The sequence below is a fragment of the Corythoichthys intestinalis genome, chromosome 15, assembly GCF_030265065.1.
Source record: "Corythoichthys intestinalis isolate RoL2023-P3 chromosome 15, ASM3026506v1, whole genome shotgun sequence".
In the NCBI taxonomy this organism is placed as follows: Eukaryota; Metazoa; Chordata; class Actinopteri; order Syngnathiformes; family Syngnathidae; genus Corythoichthys; species Corythoichthys intestinalis.
Genome location: NC_080409.1, coordinates 5,632,087 through 5,654,337, shown reverse-complemented (window position 1 = coordinate 5,654,337; position 22,251 = coordinate 5,632,087). Strand labels below are relative to the sequence as shown.

At 39.9% G+C, this 22,251-nt stretch overlaps 1 protein-coding gene across 1 annotated transcript in view; it reads right to left on the bottom strand.

Annotated features, from left to right (window-relative positions):
- prima1 (proline rich membrane anchor 1) overlaps positions 1-22,251 on the bottom strand; it is a 117,373-nt gene that overhangs the window by 91,354 nt on the left and 3,768 nt on the right. Inside the window, exon 3 of the mRNA XM_057859237.1 lies at positions 365-497. Coding sequence (XP_057715220.1) covers positions 365-497 — 133 coding nt within the window. The remainder of the gene's footprint in view (positions 1-364; positions 498-22,251) is intronic.

Below are 22,251 nucleotides of genomic sequence, written 5' to 3'. Positions count from 1 at the left end.
TAAATTCGCCAAGTTCAATTGCACTGAGCTTAGAAATGTCTTTATTTTGGAATGTAGAGTAAGAACACTTTATATTTGCTTGTAAAAAGAACCAGAAGCAAAAAATAGCTATCTAACATTGGTGGAGGCTAACCAAAAGATAGATAACTCACTCTTCCTTTTCTTTCACTGAGTGGGTCACTATGGAATCTATCACGTTTGAATTTCAGGTTGGTTGTTTTGTGTGTATTCACAATACATTTATTGTCGTTTGCTGCTTTATTTCTGCTGCAGTTAACACAGCGCTACGGTGAAGGTCTGTGCTCTCCCGCATTTCAACAACAAATCATGTCAGCGGTTTAAAGAAGACAAATGGACAACTGACCTCTTGATAGCCTTGTAGCAAATGATGATCGCTGAAAGAAGGAAAAGCACCGAGGCACAGCCCACAGTTCCTAGCACTATAAAGTCCATGTCCGTCCACCAGGGTCTCACCAAGGGCACCATGGGTTCTGCCACTGGGGAGAAGAAAAGCAGGATCTTGTCAACACAACGTCAAAAAAAGCCACTCCACTCAATGATATCCATATACACGACACCATAAATCATTTAAGTTCCCTTACACTCGCACTCTTACAGCCCATTAGATGTCTCCACTCACTGCATCAGCAACATTGAATGTATGGTCCATCCATTCATCCCTCCATGCAGAGTTATGTTGTTTATATCGACTAGAATATGTTATTACCCATCATACTTTTTACATTTTACGACCCATCCATCAAATCACACTATAATTCACAATTTAACTGAAAAACATTAAAATACACTGTTTATATGAGTACAGTATTTTCCGCACTATAAGGCGCACCTGAAAGCCTTCCATTTTCTCGAAAGCCAACGGTGCGCCTTATAATCTCATATCACAGTGTTATATATGGATTAGAGATTACAGTGTATCACAAAAGTGAGTACACCCCTCGCATTTCTGCAGATATTTAAGTAAATCTTTTCATGGGACAACACTGACAAAGTGACACTTTGACACAATGAAAAGTAGTCTGTGTGCAACTTATATAATAGAGTTCATTTATTTTCCTCTTTAAACAACTCCAAATATAGCCATTAATATCTAAACCCCAGGCAACAAAAGTGAGTACACCCCTTAGAAACTCATCCCTAAATGTCCAAATTGAGTACTGCTTGTCATTTTCCCTCCAAAATGTCATGTGACTCATTGGTGTTACTAGTTCCAGGTGTGCATAGTTAGCAGGTGTGTTCAAATTTGTAGTGCAGCTCTCACACTCTCTTATACTGGTCACTGAAAGTTCAAACATGGCACCACATGGCAAAGAACTCTCTGAGGGTCTTAAAAGACGTATTGCTGCGTAACATGAAAATGACCAAGGCTACAAGAAGATTGCCAACACCCTGAAACTGAGCTTCAGCACAGTGGCTAAGATCATCCAGTGTTTTAAAAGACCAGGATCCACTCAGAACAGGCCTCGGGTTGGTCGTTCAAAGAATCTGAGCGCACGTGCTGAGCGTCACATCCAAATGCTTTCTTTGAAAGATCGTTGCTATCAGCATTGCTGCAGAGATTGAAGAGGTGGGGGTCAGCCTGTTAGTGCTCAGACCATACGTCGCACTCTACATCACATTGGTGTGCATGGCTGTCACCCCAGGAGGAAGCCTCTTCTGAAGACGGTACACACGAAAGCCCGCAAACAGTTTGCTCCACATCATACTCCACAGGAGAGCTCCAGCAAAGTGTGGTGGGGCGGGCGGCTGGGTAGAAATTTCATGCTGCGGTCCCACTGCCCCAAGCCAAGCTCTCCTATTTTAATGCATACATTGCACTACCCTCCCCTCACAATCCCATCACGGTGCTGGGTAATGGCTGCCAGCCGGGAACCTGGCAGCCACAGTAATAGGGTGGTAGGTGGGTCCCACATGTTTTCCCTATGGCGTGGCTCCCGGGGCGTGGCCTCCCCTCTGCCTGGGCTGCCGGCCGCGGGAGTGGGGGGATGTCGGGGCTCCGATCTCGCGTCGCCCGGCGGAGGCTCCTCGGCGTCCTCCTGCCTCCGCCTTCCCCTCTCTTCTCTAACTGGGACGTGACGTGAAGCAAATGGACTGTGATTGGTCCACTCAGACTGTTGTTTCTAGTTCAGCGTGAAATCACCATCATTTTCAAACACTTTCAAACTGACCAAGCCGACGAGAGTATCATCAAAGAGGTCCGCAAGTACGACAACCTCCACAACGTCTCGTCAAGACATTATAAAGATTGCCAAATGGCTAGCAATTTGTGGAGGAAGATTGCTGAAAATACGGGGCTGGAGGTCGGAAATTGCATTAATAAATGGAAGAGCTTTCGAGACAAGTATGTGTGTGTTCGGAAGCGAATAGCCACACGAAGCGGTGACACAGTCAGCCAAAAACTGCCAGCTTTTTATCACTTTAAGTCGTATTTTTGGTTGGTGCACTTTATCATTTATTGTGTACATATGTTTGCTGTGAGTCTGTAACTTATTTACATTTTACACTTCAAGTATATGAAGAATAAAGCACATGTTTGGTGTCAAAAGAGTTGCTTTGATGTTTAATTTTCAACAACAGACAGTTCACACTTTTGATACATCATCACTGATTGAGAGTGTCAATCAGTGCTTTTATGATAACGTGTTTACCATGAAGGCTTCCAACGCAGTTTGGGAAGTTCCATAGCCGCCAGAAATCTGCTATGGCTTCCCACTGGCTGGTTGTGGGACAAGGCCAAAAAATCGGACAAAACGCTGGACAATGCAGCTTGCTGGCTTCAACCCGATGCTAGAATTCATAAACTACCAGTTTCTGTGCGGCATCAACAGTCGGTGAGACCACCTCCGCAACCATCTTCTGCGTCGCCTGCGCCTCAACATTTGTGTGATCAACATTTGTTGTTCAATGTTGATGAGCTGAAGCTCCGCAATCAAGCGTTGCATTTCCGTTGACATTGTTGTGGAAGAAAACTATAGGAAGTCGACAAGAGTCCCCCAAAACCAGACAAACACAACGCCACACCCCTCCAGTGGCTTGGCAAATGACAGAGCAAGTTATTGCTTGAGAGAGCAAGTTATTGATTTAACCTTTCAATCAACTTTATAAGAGATGTTTCTGAGTCTAGGAAATGTAGGCACTTTTGGAGCTATTGTTTTCTATTGGTATTTTTGCATTATTCAATTTTTTTATCCCAGTTTTTACACTTTTACTGCTCATGAATACCAGCTCCAAAAATCGGTTATCGGCCCCTCTAACTACTAATAATCCGTATCGGTACTGAAAAACCCATATCAGTCAATTTCTAATATGGACTAGGGATGTCCCGAACCCATATTTTTGCACCTGTTTCCGAGTTATCTGATTTTGAAAAACTGCCGATACCAAATCCCAATCCGATACCGAAAAAAAAAGAGTTGATAAAAAAATAAAGTTTTAAACATGTCACTGTCCCACCCTGCTGCCTTCATTATGTGAATTATTTTTAAACAAGAAAAAACATAGAAAAATGCTTGTCTTTATTAAATGCTTCAATGAGTGAGTCCACTCAAATTAACTCACGCTTTGACGCTCACGCTGCTGAGAACAGCCTCTCTCTTAAACAATGAATGAGTTGGCACAACACACTTCAGACCAATGTCATTTTCGTCTACTATGGCTATAACGAAATATTTCGTCAAAGAACAACTTTTCGATGATGAGGAGACGATAACAAGCTAAAAACGTGTTTTGGGAGACTAAAACATAACGAGACGAACGGCAGACGGAGACGAAAATCCACATTAGTTTCCGTCACATGTTCACAATGTGTGACATTTTTTGTGTAGTTAGCACGTATCGTAGCAGCGTCTGGTTGTGTCACTCATGTGACGTGCTGCTGCTCTCCAGTCTCCTGGCTTGAACACACGGTAAGATTTGTTTTCTTATCTTGGCAAGAGAGAAATGCAATGTTAAGATAAGAAAGCTTAAAGCTCTGTGCTGAGTGATCAACACACACTAAATGTAACTCTTAGCGTTTGTATTGCATTCACATTAGCATTAGGCTATTGCTAACGTAGAGCGACCTCTTAAACTCTGACAACTTTAAAAAAAAATTTTTTTTTACATACAGTTCGTGGCGTCCAGGCAATAAATACTTTTTCTTCCTGCTGGGTAGTATGTATTATCACCAAGCTGGCATTGTCCTTGTAGATGCGACAATATGTGCTCGTCTGTCAATGTTCATTCGAAATAGTTGGAAACCTTTATTCATTTATTTATTTTTGGAGTAAAATTTTACAGACGAAAACATTTTTAGTAGGGCTGTCAAATGATTAAAATTTTTAATCAAGTTAATTACAGCTTAAAAATTAATTAATCATAATTAATTGCAATTAATCGCAATTCAAACCATCTATAAAATATGCCATATTTTTCTGTAAATTATATATATATTCTGTAAAATAAATTGTTGGAATGGAAAGATAAGACACAAGATGGATATATACATTCAACATACGGTACATAAGGACTGTAGTGGTCATTTCACTCTACTGTCATTTAAATCTGTCTATGCTGTCCTCACTCCGAAGCGTCTACTTTTTCCAAAGCTAGACAGCTAGTGAACGACGCCTTAATAATCAGACTTCTTCCTATTTCATCTGATTTATTAATAAAATGGCCTCAAAACATTGTCCTCTTTAGATCGTAGTAAAACTACAAAAAAAGTACACAAGCATTGCATTAGCAACAACGTTAGCTTAGCACGCTATACAGGTTCACTAAACATAAACAAAAAGCGTCTCATACAAAAAATATAACATTTCGCTTACAAACATAATATGTACATTCTTTACAACAACCATACTAACGGACAAATCTTGTCCAAGGATCATATAAGCACAACATTACAACGTAGGCGTCAGCCTGAGACGTCGTGCAGCCATATTGAACTGGCAAAAAAGCAATAAACCATGTCGCAAAGCGACCGCAAGAGTTCGCTGTTAGACAGCACAAAAAACCTTGCTGTAGAACATATCAAAAGGCAGAATACTGTCTGAGCGGGACATGTGCGTTAATTGCGTCAAATATTTTAACGTGATTAATTAAAAAAATTAATTACCGCGCGTTAACGCGATAATTTTGACAGCCCTAATTTTTAGTAAACGTATAATAAAACTAGACGAATTTAGTCTTGAGTTTTCGTTAACAAAAACTAGACGAAGACAAACACATTTTGAGATGACTAAAATATGACTAAGCCTAAGAAGTATTTTCGTCCCAAAGATTAAGACGAAAATTAAAAGGGCTGCCAAAAACAACACTGCTTCAGACTGGGCTGCAAGTTTATCAAGGATTAACACATTTGTGCCTTTGATCATGGAGCTACCGAGTCTTCCCTGGCAAGATAAATGTTACAAACCTGTAAATCATCGTTAACTTTAACAACCAAATGCTAGCTGCACTGGTGACTAAGAAAACTGTTTGGTCACACTGCTTAGCAGGAGGAAGGGTGAGAGGCTGTACTAGCAAGATCCTTTTCAACCAATTCCGATCTTCTAAAAAATGGCTATAAAATTAAAAACCCTATCCTTCTCACCCGACTCCGATCCTCTGAAAAATGGCGGGATCAGCCCGATTTCCGATCAAATATCTCAAATATGGATCAATATTGGTTAATCATGACATGACATTACCTATAGCTTAGCTCCATCTAGTGGATGCATAAAGCTACTACAACTACAACAACAGGGTGACCCAAAAACAAGTTTTTAAACAATCCAATAAAACCAGGAATGATGGAAGAAAATATTTCATGCACTGCGCCTCGGCTTCAAGTAGGGGGCCGCCCACATTAAGAGGAGCTATTCACAAACACGCGCACGCAGCGATCTAACGCCGGATGTTTTTTGAAAAAGCACGAAAGCTGTACCGCATACAAACAGGAAGGATTGTCTCAGGAACGATTTGTTCGAGGATTCAAGGTAATTATTATCATTTTCGTACCATGCATGCATTTTGAAACGTTGTGAAAAAAAATCAATTGGAGAAATTAGCCCCAACTGCAATGGCATCATAGTTCGCAATATTTACGTAAAATAAATACTAACTCCACAGTTTTTTTTACTTTTAACCAAGAATCGAGACTGTTTTATGTCCATATCTATAAAGAATTCTGGGATTTAAGCATTTATTCATAAGAATTTTCACCAGAAAAGCTCTGTTTACATAAGGCCGCTAGCTACATTTACTAACACAGGGGTCGGCAACCCAAAATTTTGAAAGAGCCATAGTGGATCAAAAAAAACAATAAACAAACATGCCTGGAGCCACACAAAATTGAAAGCATTATATATGCCTTAAAATGAAAGCAACACGTGCTGTATGTGTCTATATTACCTATATTAGCCTACTATTAAAATGACTAAGTTGGCTACAAAAACAAAATGAGCATTCATGATTACAGTATTTTCTATACATTAAAGCGCACCTGAAAGCCTTCAATTTTCTCAAAAGCCGACAGTGCACCTTATAATCCGATGTGTTTTATATATGGATCAATATTGGTAAATCATGGCATGACATTCCATTTAGCTCAGTTCCATCTTGTGGATGCATAACACAACAGCAAAACGGTTTTAAAATAGGCGATTCATTGAAGTTGCGCCTTATACGCCGATGTGATTTATAGAGCGGAAAATACGGTAAATGTTTATTTTCCCTGCAGTGCATCCTATCGAGAATGACGCACCACGTGATTACTCTGTTGAACGATGCCACCTCAAGTTTAACTCCATTACAATATTAATGCATCAGAAGAATGTTCGTGTCGTGTATGTCCTCCTACAGAAACCATGTTAAAACTAAAAATATATTTCCCTCCTCCATCCTTTTCCACTTTCAAACATTTTTGAAAAAGCTCCAGGAAGCCACTAGGGCAGCTCTGGAGAGACGCATGTGGCTCTAAGCCTAAGGCCAGAGGTTGCTGACCCCTGTACTAACAGACTAGAATTGTACTTCGACATATTTACGTAAAATAAATTCTAACTGCACAGTTTTTTTGCTTTTAACCAAGAATGGAGACTCTTTTACATTTATATCTATAAATAATTCAGGGATTTAAACATTTAGAATTTTCAACAAAAAAAGCTCATTGTCTGTGATTCCACTCGGTCAGCTTTGACGGCCTCGCCAACAATGCAGGCCCCCTATTTATCGGCCCCGCGCCCCGTCAACACATTATGAAGTCTGTCTCTGCTTTGACTTTGCTTTAGAGAAGCTGAGAGCTGCACTCTTATCTTATCCAAATTAAATCAGAAAGGAGACAAACAATATAGAAATTGGTATACAAAATAAAACGAAGAAACAAATATCCCTACAAAACCAATTTCATTTTGCCCAGTACAGCTACAAAAAAATTCATTTTACCTATTCAGAATCCTTTGAATGCTCTTATAAATATAATATTTTTCAAACGAGTTTCTGGCCAATTGTTGATTGGTTAAAAAATTATAAACTTCTTCCTCTGGCCAACAAGCAGCCTCCTACCAAGTTTGATGACCATACTAGCCATTAGGCTGCATTGGGACCATAGTAAAAGTGCTTAGAAAATGGATTTCGTTCCACTCAAGAGGATCTACAATTCTACATGAACTCTGCCTTGTAATATACATACGTTGCTGATTAGTACTCACAAAAAAAGTGCTACTCACAGTTTCCAGTCATTTTTTAAGAATTAGCATTTTTGTTTTGGTCTTTTTTTTTTCAGTGATATTGATAAAGCGGGCAGCATAGTCTGTGTCTGAAGCTGTTTTAGGTCACATGCACCAATAGGAGACAAGGATTGTTGCCATGGTTTCAAGAACACACAACATGGCGTCGACCATGTCCAGCTCCGACTTGAGCGAATATGAACGAAAGATAAGGAAACCGCATTCCAAATTTAGTCAAAAGGCATCAAAACGATGCTATACACTTCTCTCATCTGTACAAGGGCGAAAAAGTGCAGGAATTTACACGAAAACAGTGGGAAACTTACAGAGCCTGCGTCAGACAATGGTTTTCTCTCCAGGGGAGGGGGTCTTTTGTGTTTAGAGATGGTAAAACATATGTAAAAAAAAAAAAATAGGCACTGACAAACAACATACGTAGTCTTTAGTTTGTTTAACTATAGTTCCAAAAACCTATTTCATAATTTTATTCAGGAAAAATGGGTGGAATAGACAAGCTTAGATACCGTAATTTTGATTGGATGATTATGCAAATATGACATGGATAAAACGGTTCCCACGTGGTTTATGTGTGTGTGCGTGTTTTTCAGAACTAAAACACCCTTCACTGAAAGCTACAATTTCTTCTGTGAGACCATTCATCCGTCAAAGGATTATGGTTGACCTGGAAGTGCTGCGAATGGACAAGCTACAACAGACATTCGTGGACATAGTGAAGAATCAAGAGGGTCTTGATGCTTCAGAATACAACTCCTAGCAAAAAGTATGGAATCACCAGTCTCAAACAAGGACTCACTCAGACATGTTATTATGTAGAAAAAACTCAGATAAAAAGCTTGAAAAGATAATGAACCAAGGGGAGGTTTATCAAACTTCTTGAAGAAGGTACTGCTACACGTATGGTTGCCAAAGATGTGGGCTGTTCACAGTCCGTTGTATCAAAAATCTGGACCAAGTACAAACAGCATGGCAAGGTTGTTAAAGTGAAGCGCACTGGTAGACCGAGGAAGACATCCAATTGTAATGACAAAAAACAAAAGGCCATATGTCTTGAAAAAAGAAGATGAAGATAGCCTTTTTTGTGAGAATAAGTAAATAACAATGAACCTTTTAGTATTTACTTTTCTTGTTTGCAAGAACCATGAGTAAGCCTGTCGAAATACGCAATAATTCCATTTATTGCACGGTAAATAAAAATGAAGGCGTTAATTTTTCCGCTGCGATTTATCGCCTTGCGTGCACGTGTGTGCGCTCATGCAGCAGACGTGCCGTTTAAAGTTCGGCTTCCTTGTTACCAACTACGCAAAAACAGCGCCGGAGCCAATCCGTTCCCATTATATCCTATTGTTCGACGTATACCGGCCATGTCAGTGCTCCGGATTGACTGCGGATCATCTCCACCGTGCCGGAGCCCGCCGAATGGTTTAGGCTATTTTTTATTTTTGCCGGAGGCGCATCCGTCGAAACGGGCGGAGCCGGGCCTGGAGTCAACAGCCCAGTTGCTTATTCACGGTTTAACCAGCGAACATGGACAAAGAACGCTCCATCATGGAGGTGGAAAGTCACAAACTGATTTATGACGCACCAGATCATCATTATAAGGACAACATTAAAAAGAAAGCTGTATGGTGTCCTATTATGTGTGTTTTTCTGGCAATGATATCAAACACATGACGTCCTGACAACTTTTTTTTTTAACACACGGCGCTAACAACAACACTTCCTCAACCAGTGGCTCTCGGTAGTCGGCAGGATGTGTCTCTCACTGCCGCGTCACATGAACAAAACATCACCGTTGCGTTCAGGGTGCCTCAGAAAACATCAAATCAGAATATTACACATGGAACGCCATAGCAGAAGCTATGAGGGGAAAAGTTTTCATTTGCTTGAATGCTTAAGATATTAAGTGCAATTTAATTTATTTTCTCTGAAAAGCCATTTTATTTATTATGTGTTTCTGTGCGGTATTAATATTGTTGTCTTTTACTTAAAAGAGGCATGGTCTATTGTTTTAGTTGTGATTTCTTAAAAAGTATTTTTGAATTTAAGAGTAAACATTTATCGCGGTTAATTGGGTGTACTTGATCTATTAATATTGACTGTATTCTCACTGTTATTGTAAATTGGTTTTAAAAAAAAAGAATAAAAAATTGGGGGGGGCGCAATAATATCGCATATCGCAATAATTAATTAGATAAGTTATCGCACACTAAAATTTGTTATCGCGGCAGGCCTAACCATGAGAGCGACACATATTTTGGTTACTTGTACAACCCCTAGCAAAAAGTATGGAATCACCAGTCTCGGACGAGCACTCACTCAGACACATTATTATGTAGAACAAACTCAGATTAAAAAGCATGAAAACAATAATGAATTAGTTCAATCGTGCAACTCTTTAGCATTCAGAAACACTAAAAGAAATGAATAAAAAACATTGTGGTGGTCAGTAAATGTTACTTTTATAGATCAAGTGCAGGGAAATAAATATAGAATCACTCCATTCAAAGGAAAAATATATGGAATCATGAGGAACAAAACAAAGAACAATCAAAACGCATCTCTACTATTTAGTTGCACCACCTCTGGCTTTTATGACAGCTTGTAGTCTGTGAGGCATGGACTTGATGAGTATTCTTCATCAATTTGGTGCCAACTGTCGTTTAATGCATTTGCCAGATCATCCTTGCAGGTCGGAGCCTTGCTGTGGACCTTTTTTTTTTTTTTTTTTTTAATTTCCACCAGAGGTTTTCAATAGGGTTGAGATCTGGGCTATATGCAGGCCATGGCATTTACTGGACGAGTCTTTCTCCAAGGAATCCTTAACAGTTTTATCTCTGTGGCATGATTCATTGTCATCTTGGAAAATGATTTCATTATCCCCAAACATATTTTCAATTGAAGGGATTAGAAAAGCTGTCAAAAATTTCAATGTAAACTTGTGCATTTATTGAAGATTTAACCACAGCCATCTCCCCAGTGCCTTTGCCTGACATGCAGCCCTCTATCATCAAGAACTGAGGGAATTTTGATGTTTTCCTAAGGCTTTGTAAATCTCACTGGAACGGCACCAAACAAAAGTTCCCGCATCATCTCCTTGTCCAATGCAGATTCTTGACTCATCAATGAAAATAACCTTCATCCAGTCATTCACAGTCCATGATTGCCTTTCCTCAGCAGTCTTGTTCTTTTCTTTTTAAGTGTCCTTTTCGCTTTCCTGTATGAAAATCCCATTTCCTTTAGGTGATTATGCCCAGTTCTGTCACATACCTTGACTCCAGCTTCCTCCCATTTCTTCTTCATTTGTCTTGTTGTACATCTTCTGTTTTCAAGACATATGGCCTCTAGTCGTTTGTCATGACGTTTGGATGTCTTCCTCGGTCTACCATTGCGCTTTACTCAGGCTCAGTGGTAGAGTAGTTGTCCCCCAACCCAAAGGTTGTGGGTTCAAGTCTCCGCCGTGATGAACTCGTCAAAGTGTCCTTGAGCAAGACACTGAACCCCACATTGCTCCTGGTGCTGCGTCACTAGTAGGTGGATGGCGAGATAGTGTAAAGCGCTTTGAGCACCTTGAAAGGTGGAAAAGCGCTATATAAGTATAACACCATTTACCATTTACTTTAACAACCTTGCCATGCTGTTTGTACTTGGTCCAGATTTTTGATACAGCTGACTGTGAACAGCCCACATCTTTGGCAACCATACATGTAGCGTTACCTTTTTCAAGAAGTTTTGTAATCCTCCCCTTGGTCTCAAGAGACATTTCTCTTTTTGGAGCCATGATTCTTGTGAATCCACTTGGTCCAACAGCCCTCCAACGTGTGATAACTGCACTGTTTTTAACTGCTGACTAACAAGCAGATCTAATCTGAGGCCTGGGCCCAATTAAGGAAAGAAAATTGATTGGATGTGTCTGTATTTTCTACTCATAATGGAGTGATTTCATATATTTTTCTTCGGAATGGAGTGCACTTTTGAACTAATTCATTATTTTTTCAAGCTTCTTATCTGAGTATGTTCTACATAATGACATGTCTGAGTGAGTGCTCGTCCGAGACTGGTGATTCCATACTTTTTGTGAGAGGTTATACAAGTAACCAAAATATGTCTCGCTCTCATGGTTCCTGTAAACAAAAAAAGTAAATCCTAAAAGGTTCATTGTTATTTATTTATTTTCACAAAAAAGGGTATGCAGTTATTTTTAATTGAACAAAGCAGGACAGACAGATTCTTGCTAATTATAGTACGATAAAGGCTTTATTATATGCTACAGGCAGTCCAAAATGTAATACTCTCTTGAGTCAACATTACATTTGTTAATTTGGCCACCCTATGAATATTGGTTCCATTTTCAGGTCAGGCTCTGCTTTACACGTTGCTTGGAAGGAGAAACAATTTGTAGCATATAAATAAGGTCCCAGTTATTGTCCCACTTTTTTTTAATCCATGCATATTCATTGCATATTTAAAGATTAGACTTTGAGCAAAACTTCAGGCCCAAGATGAAAGAATAGAATGATAATTATGCAGTTAAAAGGATTAAAGTCAGCTTCCATAACATGAATCATTCATGATGTCTCCACCCTTTTTAAACAGTCTTGTAAAGGAGTTAAAATGCACTAAATAGGCCTGCTTGTCATATTTTATCACAACAAGGAACAGCTCGTGGAGGCTTTAAGGCATTCGGATACATTTGCATGACACAAACCTAGCAGAAATGACATCTACTTTTGTTTTTTTTGTTTGTTTTTCCCATACAGGGGTTTCTGAGTTCCATTCATATGGCAGCAAGGAACAACAGCCAAATTTGTACGCTATCACCAGCACTGTGTTGTCACGTGTTACATTTACTTGAATAAGTTTTGGAAAAATTTTTGAACTTCTCAGATGGAGTTTTACCACAACATACTTCTTACTTTTACTTGAGTAGATTTGTGAAGACGAAACGCTACTCTACTTTATCTACTTAATAGATTTTTGAGTACTGGTAGTCCCCGAGTTACAAACGAGTTCCGTTCCTACACTGGTGACAGAACCCAATTTTCACTGTTGAAATTTGACCCCCCCCCCCGGCCCAGACGCACCCGAGAACAGCACCAGCCACAACAATTGCTGCTCGGCCGACACTGCCCCGCGCGCGCCCGCCGGGAAGGCCAAATCTCGCGCGTCCTCTTATTTTAACCCTTTGTACTGACTCCATGTTTCAAAAGCTTGAAGAACACTCACCGAAAACAGGTTGACAATTTATTCGTCGACAATGGTAAAAACAAGGCAAAAACAGACGACGGAGGGACAATTCTGGATCCAAAACAAGGCTACATGTTTCCGAGCAGAAGAAATCTGTCTTATCTCAGTGTCCAGTCTTTTTGAAGTCTTTGCTGACGCGGGTCTTGTCGAAGGCGTTTCTGGGCGTTGCTTTTGGGCCATCCCCGCTGTGGCCGGTTTTGGGCGGCTTAGGTTCGTGCGCGGATTGGGACGCCCGCTATCAACTTTGCTGTCCGGGCTGGTTGTACTTGTTTTAGGACAAAGCGCTTTGTCCTTGGAGTTTGCTGGGAGAGCTGATTACACGAGTTGGTGCGTCAATCTTGTGATAAGACGGCATTGTGTATCTCTTCCATTTCTTCTCATTAAACTATGGTGTGCTGTTTATTTTATATTAGTGTAGTCCTACCATAAATATGAAAATGATACTATTTCCTGATTAATTATGTTACGTGTGTTAGACTAATGCAAACAGTTAGACGGTGCCTACGAAAACCTGTACCATACAGTATGTATGTGTTAGACTATATATGTGTTAGACTAATGCAGACAATTATATGGTGTGTGCGATGACGATATCGTTTCTCCTTCAATCCCCCTCACGAGCCCCGACAGGGGATCGTAAAAACATGGATGTGGCCTTAGAACTTAGCTTTATCAAGTGGTGGAAGAAATGTAGCAATTGATGAACAGTTTAAACAGGGATGTGCGAAATTTGCAAGTCCCCCTCAGGACTCCTGTTAAGTACTCTTTAAAACAATATGATACCGCCTCAAAGGGTTAATCCTTGGTTGTCTTTGGTCCCATGGCTATAGGCATCAGCTCACAGTGCTCTCTTTGTACAGGTGCATTGAGACCGATTTTTCATGATCAATTAGACGGGCTACCCATCAAGTTAGTCCTGTCGCTAGGAAAAATGAGATATACATTCAGTTAAATTTGGCCCCATAAATAAAAATAAAGTTAATCTTTAGTTAGGAAAAAATGAGAGACACACTAAGCTAAATTTGGTCCATTGAATAAAAGCCTTTAAATTAGGAAAAGTGAGAACCCTACTGAGTTAAATTAAAATTTAAGTACCCCCCTTTTCAACTTCAGTAACGTTAGGGTCAACCACCACCTGTAGTAAGAGGGAACTGTGTGCAGCCCTGAAGAAAAAGGAATGCAACAGTGTGTCAAACATCTCAGAACAGCTTTTAAATGAAGAAAAAGAACAGCACTGACAAACTACTACATCTACCAACATAGCACAGCAAAAAACATTTCCCCATTGACTAGAGAATGGTGAAAAAGCGGTACTGTACAAAAGCGGAATGTTGCAATACAGAAAAACTTGGACACAATGAACTCGAAACTCGAAATAAACGTCTTCACCCCTTACCAGTTGTTGAAAATGATGGACACAGACGCCTGTAGGCAAACTTTATTCCAAAATTAGAATTAGAATTAGAATTAGAATTAACCCTTCAAGTACCTCTAAATACCCACTGAATCTCAAAATAACTATCCAAAAACATGTATTGTATCTCATTGTACTGTCCTCACCAAGACATTGGAGCTAAGTCATAGCTCGACAACGAGCTCAAATGTTAATCCTTCCCCAAAAGTATCTGAACCTTTTGAAATGTCTCACACTTCTGCATAAAATCACCATCAAATGTGATCTGATCTCTGTCAAAATCTCACAGCTAAAAACAACAGTGTCTGCTTTAACTAAAACCATCCAAACATTTAAAGGTTTTCATATTTTAATGAGGATCGTATGCAAACAATTAAAGAAAGGGGGTGGAATTAGTAAGTCAACCATCACATTTAATATTTTTAATTAAATATTTTGTTTTTATACCTGACTTAAATTGTTTGGTAAAAATTGGGTACAATTGCTCTTTAGGTCTCCTTGGGCAGAGGGTTCACTTACTTACCCCATTTATATGCTGTGGCATGACCCAAAGACATCGATTCATGCCAGAGATCCCAGGAATTTGACTGAACTACTGCAGTTTTGTAGAGAAGAATGGGCCAATATTAGTCCTGATCGATGTGCCAGACTGATCTGCAGCTACAAGAAGCATCTGGTTGAAATTATTGCTGCCACAAGGGGGCCACAAAATATTAAATGTGATGGTTCATTCACTAATTTAACCCCCTTCTGTCATTGTTTGCATGCTATCCTCATTATATATCCTCAAAATATGAAAACCTATAAATGTTTGGGTGGTTTTAGTTAAAGCAGACACTGTTTTTACATCTGTGTGATTTTGACAAATACCAGATCACATTTCATGGTGATTTTATGCAGAAATGTGAGAAATTCCTAAATGTTCAGATACTTTTTCATACTACTGAATGAAGGATTTAGGTAAGGTTTTTGGGCTGTGGAACGAATTAATCAAATTTTTATGTATTCTAATGGAAAAAATCCTGCTCGACATATAATTATTTTGACTTACTCAGAACCCAGGTCCTGAAATGAATTAAATTCGGATGTAATGTTGCCACTGTATACAGTAGGCCTACGTGTATTGAAAAAACATGATTCTAGAGAAGCCCCCCAAAAAAGTCCCTTCTTGTATTATGCGATGACGTATTTAGACTGCACCTTGTTCACAAACTTGAAATGTCATACGCTATTCAAAGTGAGTATCTTCTGTACAGATAAATAATGAAATTACAAAAATGAGTGATTTTTTTTTTCACTGGCATGTCAGGCCAGTAAATGATAATGACATTTTTTTGTTATTGCGGTTTTAACTTGCTTAGATGGGAAAATAGAAATGCATTTTGGTGTTAGAAGTGTTTTTGGTTTATCCATTCAAAAGTGGGTGTGCCTGTGGATATTGATTTTTCGTCCTTGTCAGACAGAGGTTTGCATTTGGGTAAAACACTTTGTGTGTGGCTTGGAATTAGATATATCGGGTCGATATGTGGACTTTTTAAAAAATATCCCGATAAAAATGGATTTTGATCAGGCATCTATCTGTGTGGGTAACTGTGGCCGCCGCTGACTGACAGTAGGACCCCGGAAAGACCCTGTGGCAGCTTGAAGGTGTTGAAATTCGCCCCCCCGGCCAAGACGCACTCTGGAACAGCGACGGCCAAAACAAGTGCCGCTCGGCTGACACTGCCCCGGCGCGCGCCAACCGGGAAGGCAGAACTTCGCGCGTCCACCTCTGATATTAACCCTTTGTACTGACTCCATGTTCCAAAAGTTTGAAAAAGACTCGCCGAAAGCAGGTTGACAATTTATTCGTCGACAATGGTCAAAAACAAGGCAATAAACAGACGACGGAGGGACAATTCTGGATCCAAAACAAGGCTACATGTTTCCGAGCAGCAAAAATCTGTGTTATCTCAGTGTCCAGTCTTTTTAAAGTCTTTGCTGAAGCGGGCCGTGTCGAAGGCGTCTCCGAAGGTGTGTCTGGGCGTTGCTTTTGGGTCTTCCCCTCTGTGGCTGGTTTTGAGCGGCTTAGGTTCATGCGCCGATGGGACACCCGCTATCAACTTTGCTGTCCGGGCTGGCTGTACTTGTTTTAGGACAAAGCGCTTTGTCCTTGGAGTTTGCTGGGAGAGCTGATTGCAAGAGTTGGTGCGTCAATCTTGTTCGTGACGCACGCGCTGGGTTTCTGTGATAAGACGGCATTGTGTATCTCTTCTATTTCTTCTCATTAAACTATGGTGTGCTATTTATTTTATATTAGTAGTGCAGTCCTACCGTAAATTTGAAAAGGATTCTATTTCCTGATTAATTATATTACGTGTGTTAGAGATGCAAACAGTTAGACGGTGCCTACGAGAAACTGTACAATTTTTCTCATCTCCCCCTCATTACGCCGGATAAGGTTAATCACTTTACTGTGTCAAAGAGCATGTAGCGGAGTCTGCTTAAACAATAGATTAATGTGTTAGACTAATGCAAACAATTATATGGTGTGTGCGATGATGGTATCTTTTCCCTTCAAAGGCCAATAATACCTGACTACAGCTGACAGCCGCTAAAAGCTACGCCCTGTTGCTCCAAACTACGCCCACACGATGCTACGATAGAAATCACATGAATATACAACTAGATGCGAAATGGCAGACCCGCCGGCGTGAGTAAACAGACGGCATCTTAAAGCAGTAGACTTCTCAGGAAGGCTCTGTTATAGCAAACCTTCCGAGCGAACCTAAATAACTTTTTATCTAAAATACTCCTAAAATTTCAAAATCTTGACTTAAATTTATCTTTAAATGATGAAACAGTTTAAAAACTTGTCGAAAGTAGAGAGATGGGAAATAATGCAATAACGGGATCAATTTTAACTACTTTGACAGTTGATTCACAACATTAAATGGCTTCCAAACATAGCAAATGTTACAATCTAGTATACGGTCCCTGACAAAAGTCTTGTTGCTTCTCCATTTGGAGACACAATTCCAAATAACCTGACTTTCAATTATTCAATTGGTTTCAGAAATGGCTCATATGAAAGCTAAGACCCTCCCAAATGATGTTGAATGTACAAAAATATATTTGTTTCACTGAAAAAAGATGTATCATTTAATGAAGAGATAAAGGTCAAATTTTGGCAAGACAAAAGTTTTGTCGCCGACAGAAAGTAGTGTGAAAATTGAACACAAAAATGTACTTCAAATACAAAACTATGTTACATAACATAAGCAAATTAAGTAGTGGTGCTGTGAGATCCAAATTTAATATTTTGTATGACTTCCAAGGGCTTGAAGGACTGCATCCATGCGGTTCAGCAAGGATTCATACATTTTATTAATGAAGTCATCAGGAACATCAAAGAAAGCAGTCTTGCATGTCTCCAAGAGTTCATCCACATTCTTGGGTTTCGTCTTCCGTGCTTCCTCTTTCATCCTGTTCATGTCTGGTGACTGGGCTGGCCAGTCCTGGAGGATCTTGATCTTCTTTGCCTTGAGAAACTTTGAGGTAGAGAATGAAGTATGCGATGGAGCACCATCCTGCAGCAGAATTTGTCCCTTTTTATGGTTAGGAATGTAAGAGGCAGCTAAGATTTGTTGATATTTCGGACTATTTATTTTGCCTTCCACTCTGCAGATCTCTCAGGGTGCAGACAATTGAAAAACCGTGTGGCATTTGCCAAGGCCCACAACCTGTCCAAAGGATGGACGCTGGAAAAGTGGCAAAAGGTGGATTTTTTAGATGAATCTTCCAATGAATTACACCACAGTCACTGCAAATATTTCAGGAGACCTACTGGAGCCCGCATGGATCCGAGATTCACTCAGAAAACAGAGAAGTTTGGTGGTGGCAAAATCATGGTCTGGGGTTACGTCCAGTATGGGGGTGTGCGAGAGATCTGCAGGGTGGAAGGCAACATAAATAGTCTAAAATATCAACAAATCTTAGCTTCCTCTTTCATTCCTAACCATAAAAAGGGACAAATTCTGCAGCAGGATGATGCTCCATCGCATACTTCAATCTCTACCTCAACGTTCCTCAAGGCAAAGAAGTTCAAGATCCTCCTGGACTGGCCAGCCCAGTCACTAGACATGAACATCATTGAGCATGTCTGGGGTAGGATGAAAGAGGAAGCATGGAAGACGAAACCCAAGAATGATGATGAACTGTGGGAGGCATGCAAGACTGCTTTCATTGATGTTCCTGATGACTTCATGAATCCTTGCCGAACCGCATGGATGCAGTCCTTCAAGCCCATGGGAATAATACAAAACATTAAATTTGGATCTCACAGCACACTGTTATGCAACATATTTTTGTATTTGAAGTATATTTTTTGTTTAATTTTCACACTACTTTCTGTAGGCGACCAAACGTTTGTCTTGCCAAAATTTGACCTTTATGTCTTCATTAAATGATAAATCTTTTTTCAGTGAAACAAATATATTTTGTACATTCAACATCATTTGGGAGGATCTTAGCTTTTATATGAGCCATTTCTGAAACTAATTGAATAATTAAAAGTCAGGTTATTAGCAATTGTTTCTACAAAATGGATAAGCGTCAAGACTTTTGTCAGGGACTGTAGTACAGTGAAGGAATTCTTCGCGCCACCGTACCAACAGTAGACATGGTTTGGAGGGTCGTGGTTTGTAGCGTGGCTGCGGCTCAGTGAAACCCTTCTCTTGAAGGCAGGCTGCTACAGGAAGCTTCTGGCTTGTCTGGTTTGTAAATATTGTGTGATTTTTTTCTTATCTTGCAAGAGAGAATATGCAATGTTGCTTTAGCCTTTTATTGTGTTAACTGAGTGATCCTTACTCTCTAAATGTAACTCATAGAATTAGCATAGCATTCGCATTAGCATTATCTTTATTATGGCGAGCATCGACTTAAACTCACGCTCACTTGTTTACATCTCGTTGTGACGTCCTGGTGTGTTATTTGAAAACAGTGTACTGTTCTTGTTCAGAGTGTATCATCATAAAAAGAAGTGCTACGTTTGTTGGTTTGGTAGCACTAGACTGAATTAATTCTTTAAGTCTTAGGTCATCACTGTAAATTTAAAGTTCAAGCTATTTTTTTTAATTGCCTTTCATAATCTACTTGCTTTAAAAAAAAATTAAAAAAAAAAAAAACTATATGCGCTTCAAATATTGGCTTACAAAATTGGCTTTGGATATTGGCAATTGGCTGAAAAGTTTTTTAGATTTCAGCATCCGCATTTGAAAATCCCATATTGGTCAACCTCTACTTGGAATGCCACATGGACGTGGTTTTATTACATGCAGAGACTAAGACTTGTGCCACATAAATAACCTTAACAAGCTTGAAGTGCAGTGCTATTGTCATTCCACAAGCCAAAAAACATGCAGAAAGCGAGTCATATTAAATTGTAACATGGAATTGTCACGTGGTGAAGCAAACTGAAGTTGCAAGATTTTACTTTGTTTTCATGAAACTCATCTGCTAAAAAAATCTGTATGTAACGGTGGCGTGAACCATTTAAAAAAAACTGAGCATTCAAAGCCCCACTTGAGCTTTCAGTCAGATGCTTCAGGCAGCATTTGCGAAGCAACCTTGACTACAATCACAAAGTGGGTCTATGACTCCTCTTTCAATGGGAGCCCACTGGTCTGTCAGGGGGAAAAAAAAGCAGAAACAGTAGCGCAGAAAAAAAAACTCTGGAGCAGATTGATGAAAACCTTTCCAGAGCTGTCTGCTGATGATGAAGTAGTCATCCCCCTCATGTGAAGGGCTCAGGGTGAGTGATTCTAAAGAGTCACGGTAATAGCTCACAATGGCTGCATCATCAGCAACGCCTGTCGCCCATATTTCAGCGTGCTGTTCTTTAATGGGCCTTGGTCCGTGTACAAATCACATCCACTTTCAGTGTGCAGGCTAGTGATATATGTTGGGTGGTTTTCAGACACCCAAAAACTGCAGCAACAGGCGCCGAACACGAAACACACTTATTGCCGCCGGCTCGACTTCCAAACAAAAGTGCTTCATTAGCCTCTTCCCTTGATCAAATTTCAGCTAATTTAATGAAGTCATCTGTGTTTTAATCAGGGGCGGTCCTCCGGGGGAAACCCTGGCATTGAGTCAGTGAGCGTGGCGGCCCAGCAGGCTTTCGATCTCACAGGCAGCTGGGTACTCCCTAAGGTCAGGCCCAGCATAAATTGAGCTCCATGTTCAGCTACCTCCGTCACATGCATGAGCTTCATGTGCAAAAGAAAAAAAAACTTGGGAGGACGGATGGTTCATCTCTGCACGAAATGAAGCATGTTGCACGGAAAGGCAAAAGTACTCCCATTTTGTATACAACCCCTAAAAAAAAGTATGGAATCACCAGTCTCGGACGAGCACTCACTCATTTTATAAAAATATTACATTTTATCATGTAGAACAAACTCAGATAAAAAGCTTGAAAAAAATAATGAAATAGTTCAAAAGCGCAACTCTTTAACATTCAGAAACATGAAAAGAAATGAATAAAAAACATTGTGGTGGTCAGTAAATGTTAATTTTAAAGAGCAAGTGCAGGGAAATATATATGCAATCACTCCATTCTGAGGAAACAAATATGGAATCATGAGAAACAAACAAAGAAATAACAATCAAAACACATCTCTGGTATTTAGTAGCACCACCTCTGGCTTTTATGGCAGCTTGCAGTCTCTGAGGCATGGACTTGATGAGTATTCTTCATCAATTTGATGCCAACTCTCTTTAATTGTAGTTGCCTGATCATCCTTGCAGGTTGGAGCCTTGCTGTGGACCATTTTTTTTAATTTCCACCACAGGTTTTCATAGGGTTGAGATCTGGGCAATTTGCAGGCCATGACATTGACTGGATGAGTCTTTCTCCAAGGAATGCTTTGGCAGTTCTAGCTCTGTGGCATGATGCATTGTCATCTTCGAAAATGACAAACATATTTTCAATCGAAGGGATAAGAAAGCTGTCTAAAATTTCAATGTAAACTTGTGCATTAATTGACGATTTAACACCTGCCATCTCCCCAGTGCCTTTGCCTGACATGCAGCCCGATATCATCAAGGACTGAGGGAATTTGTATGTTTTCTTCAGGCAGTCATCTTTGTAAATCTCACTGGAACGGCACCAAAAAAAAGTTCCAGCATCATCACCTTGTCCAATGCAGATTCTTGACTCATCACTGAAAATAACCTTCATCATCCAGTCATTCACAGTCCATGATTGCCTCTCTTTAGCCCATTGCAGTCTTGTTCTTTTCAGTTTAAGTGTCAATGATGGTTTCCTTTGAGCTTTCCTGTATGCAAACCACATTTCCTTTAGGCGATTTTGCACAGTTGAGTCACATACTTTGACTCCAGCTTCCTCCCATTTCTTCTTCATTTGTCTTGTTGTACATCTTCTGTTTTCACGACATTTGGATGTCTTTCTTGGTCTCCCAGTACGCTTAACACTTAACTTTATCTTTGGCAACCATACGTGTAGCGTTACCTTCTTCAAGAAGTTTGATAATCCTGTCCTTGGTCTCAACAGACATCTCTCTTGTTGGAGCCATGATTGTTGTCAATCCACTTGATCCAGCAGCCCTCCAAGGTGTGATAACTACGCTGTTTTTAACGGCTGACTAACGAGCAGATCTAATCTGAGGCAGAGGCCCAATTAAGGAAAGGAAAGGAAACTGGGTGTGTCTGTATTTTCTACTCAAAATGGAGTGATTCCATATTTTTTTCTTCAGAATGGAGTGATTTTATATTTATTTCCCTGCACTTGCTCTATAAAAGTAACATTTACTGACCACCACAATGTTTTTTATTCATTTTTTTAGTGTTTCTGAATGCCAT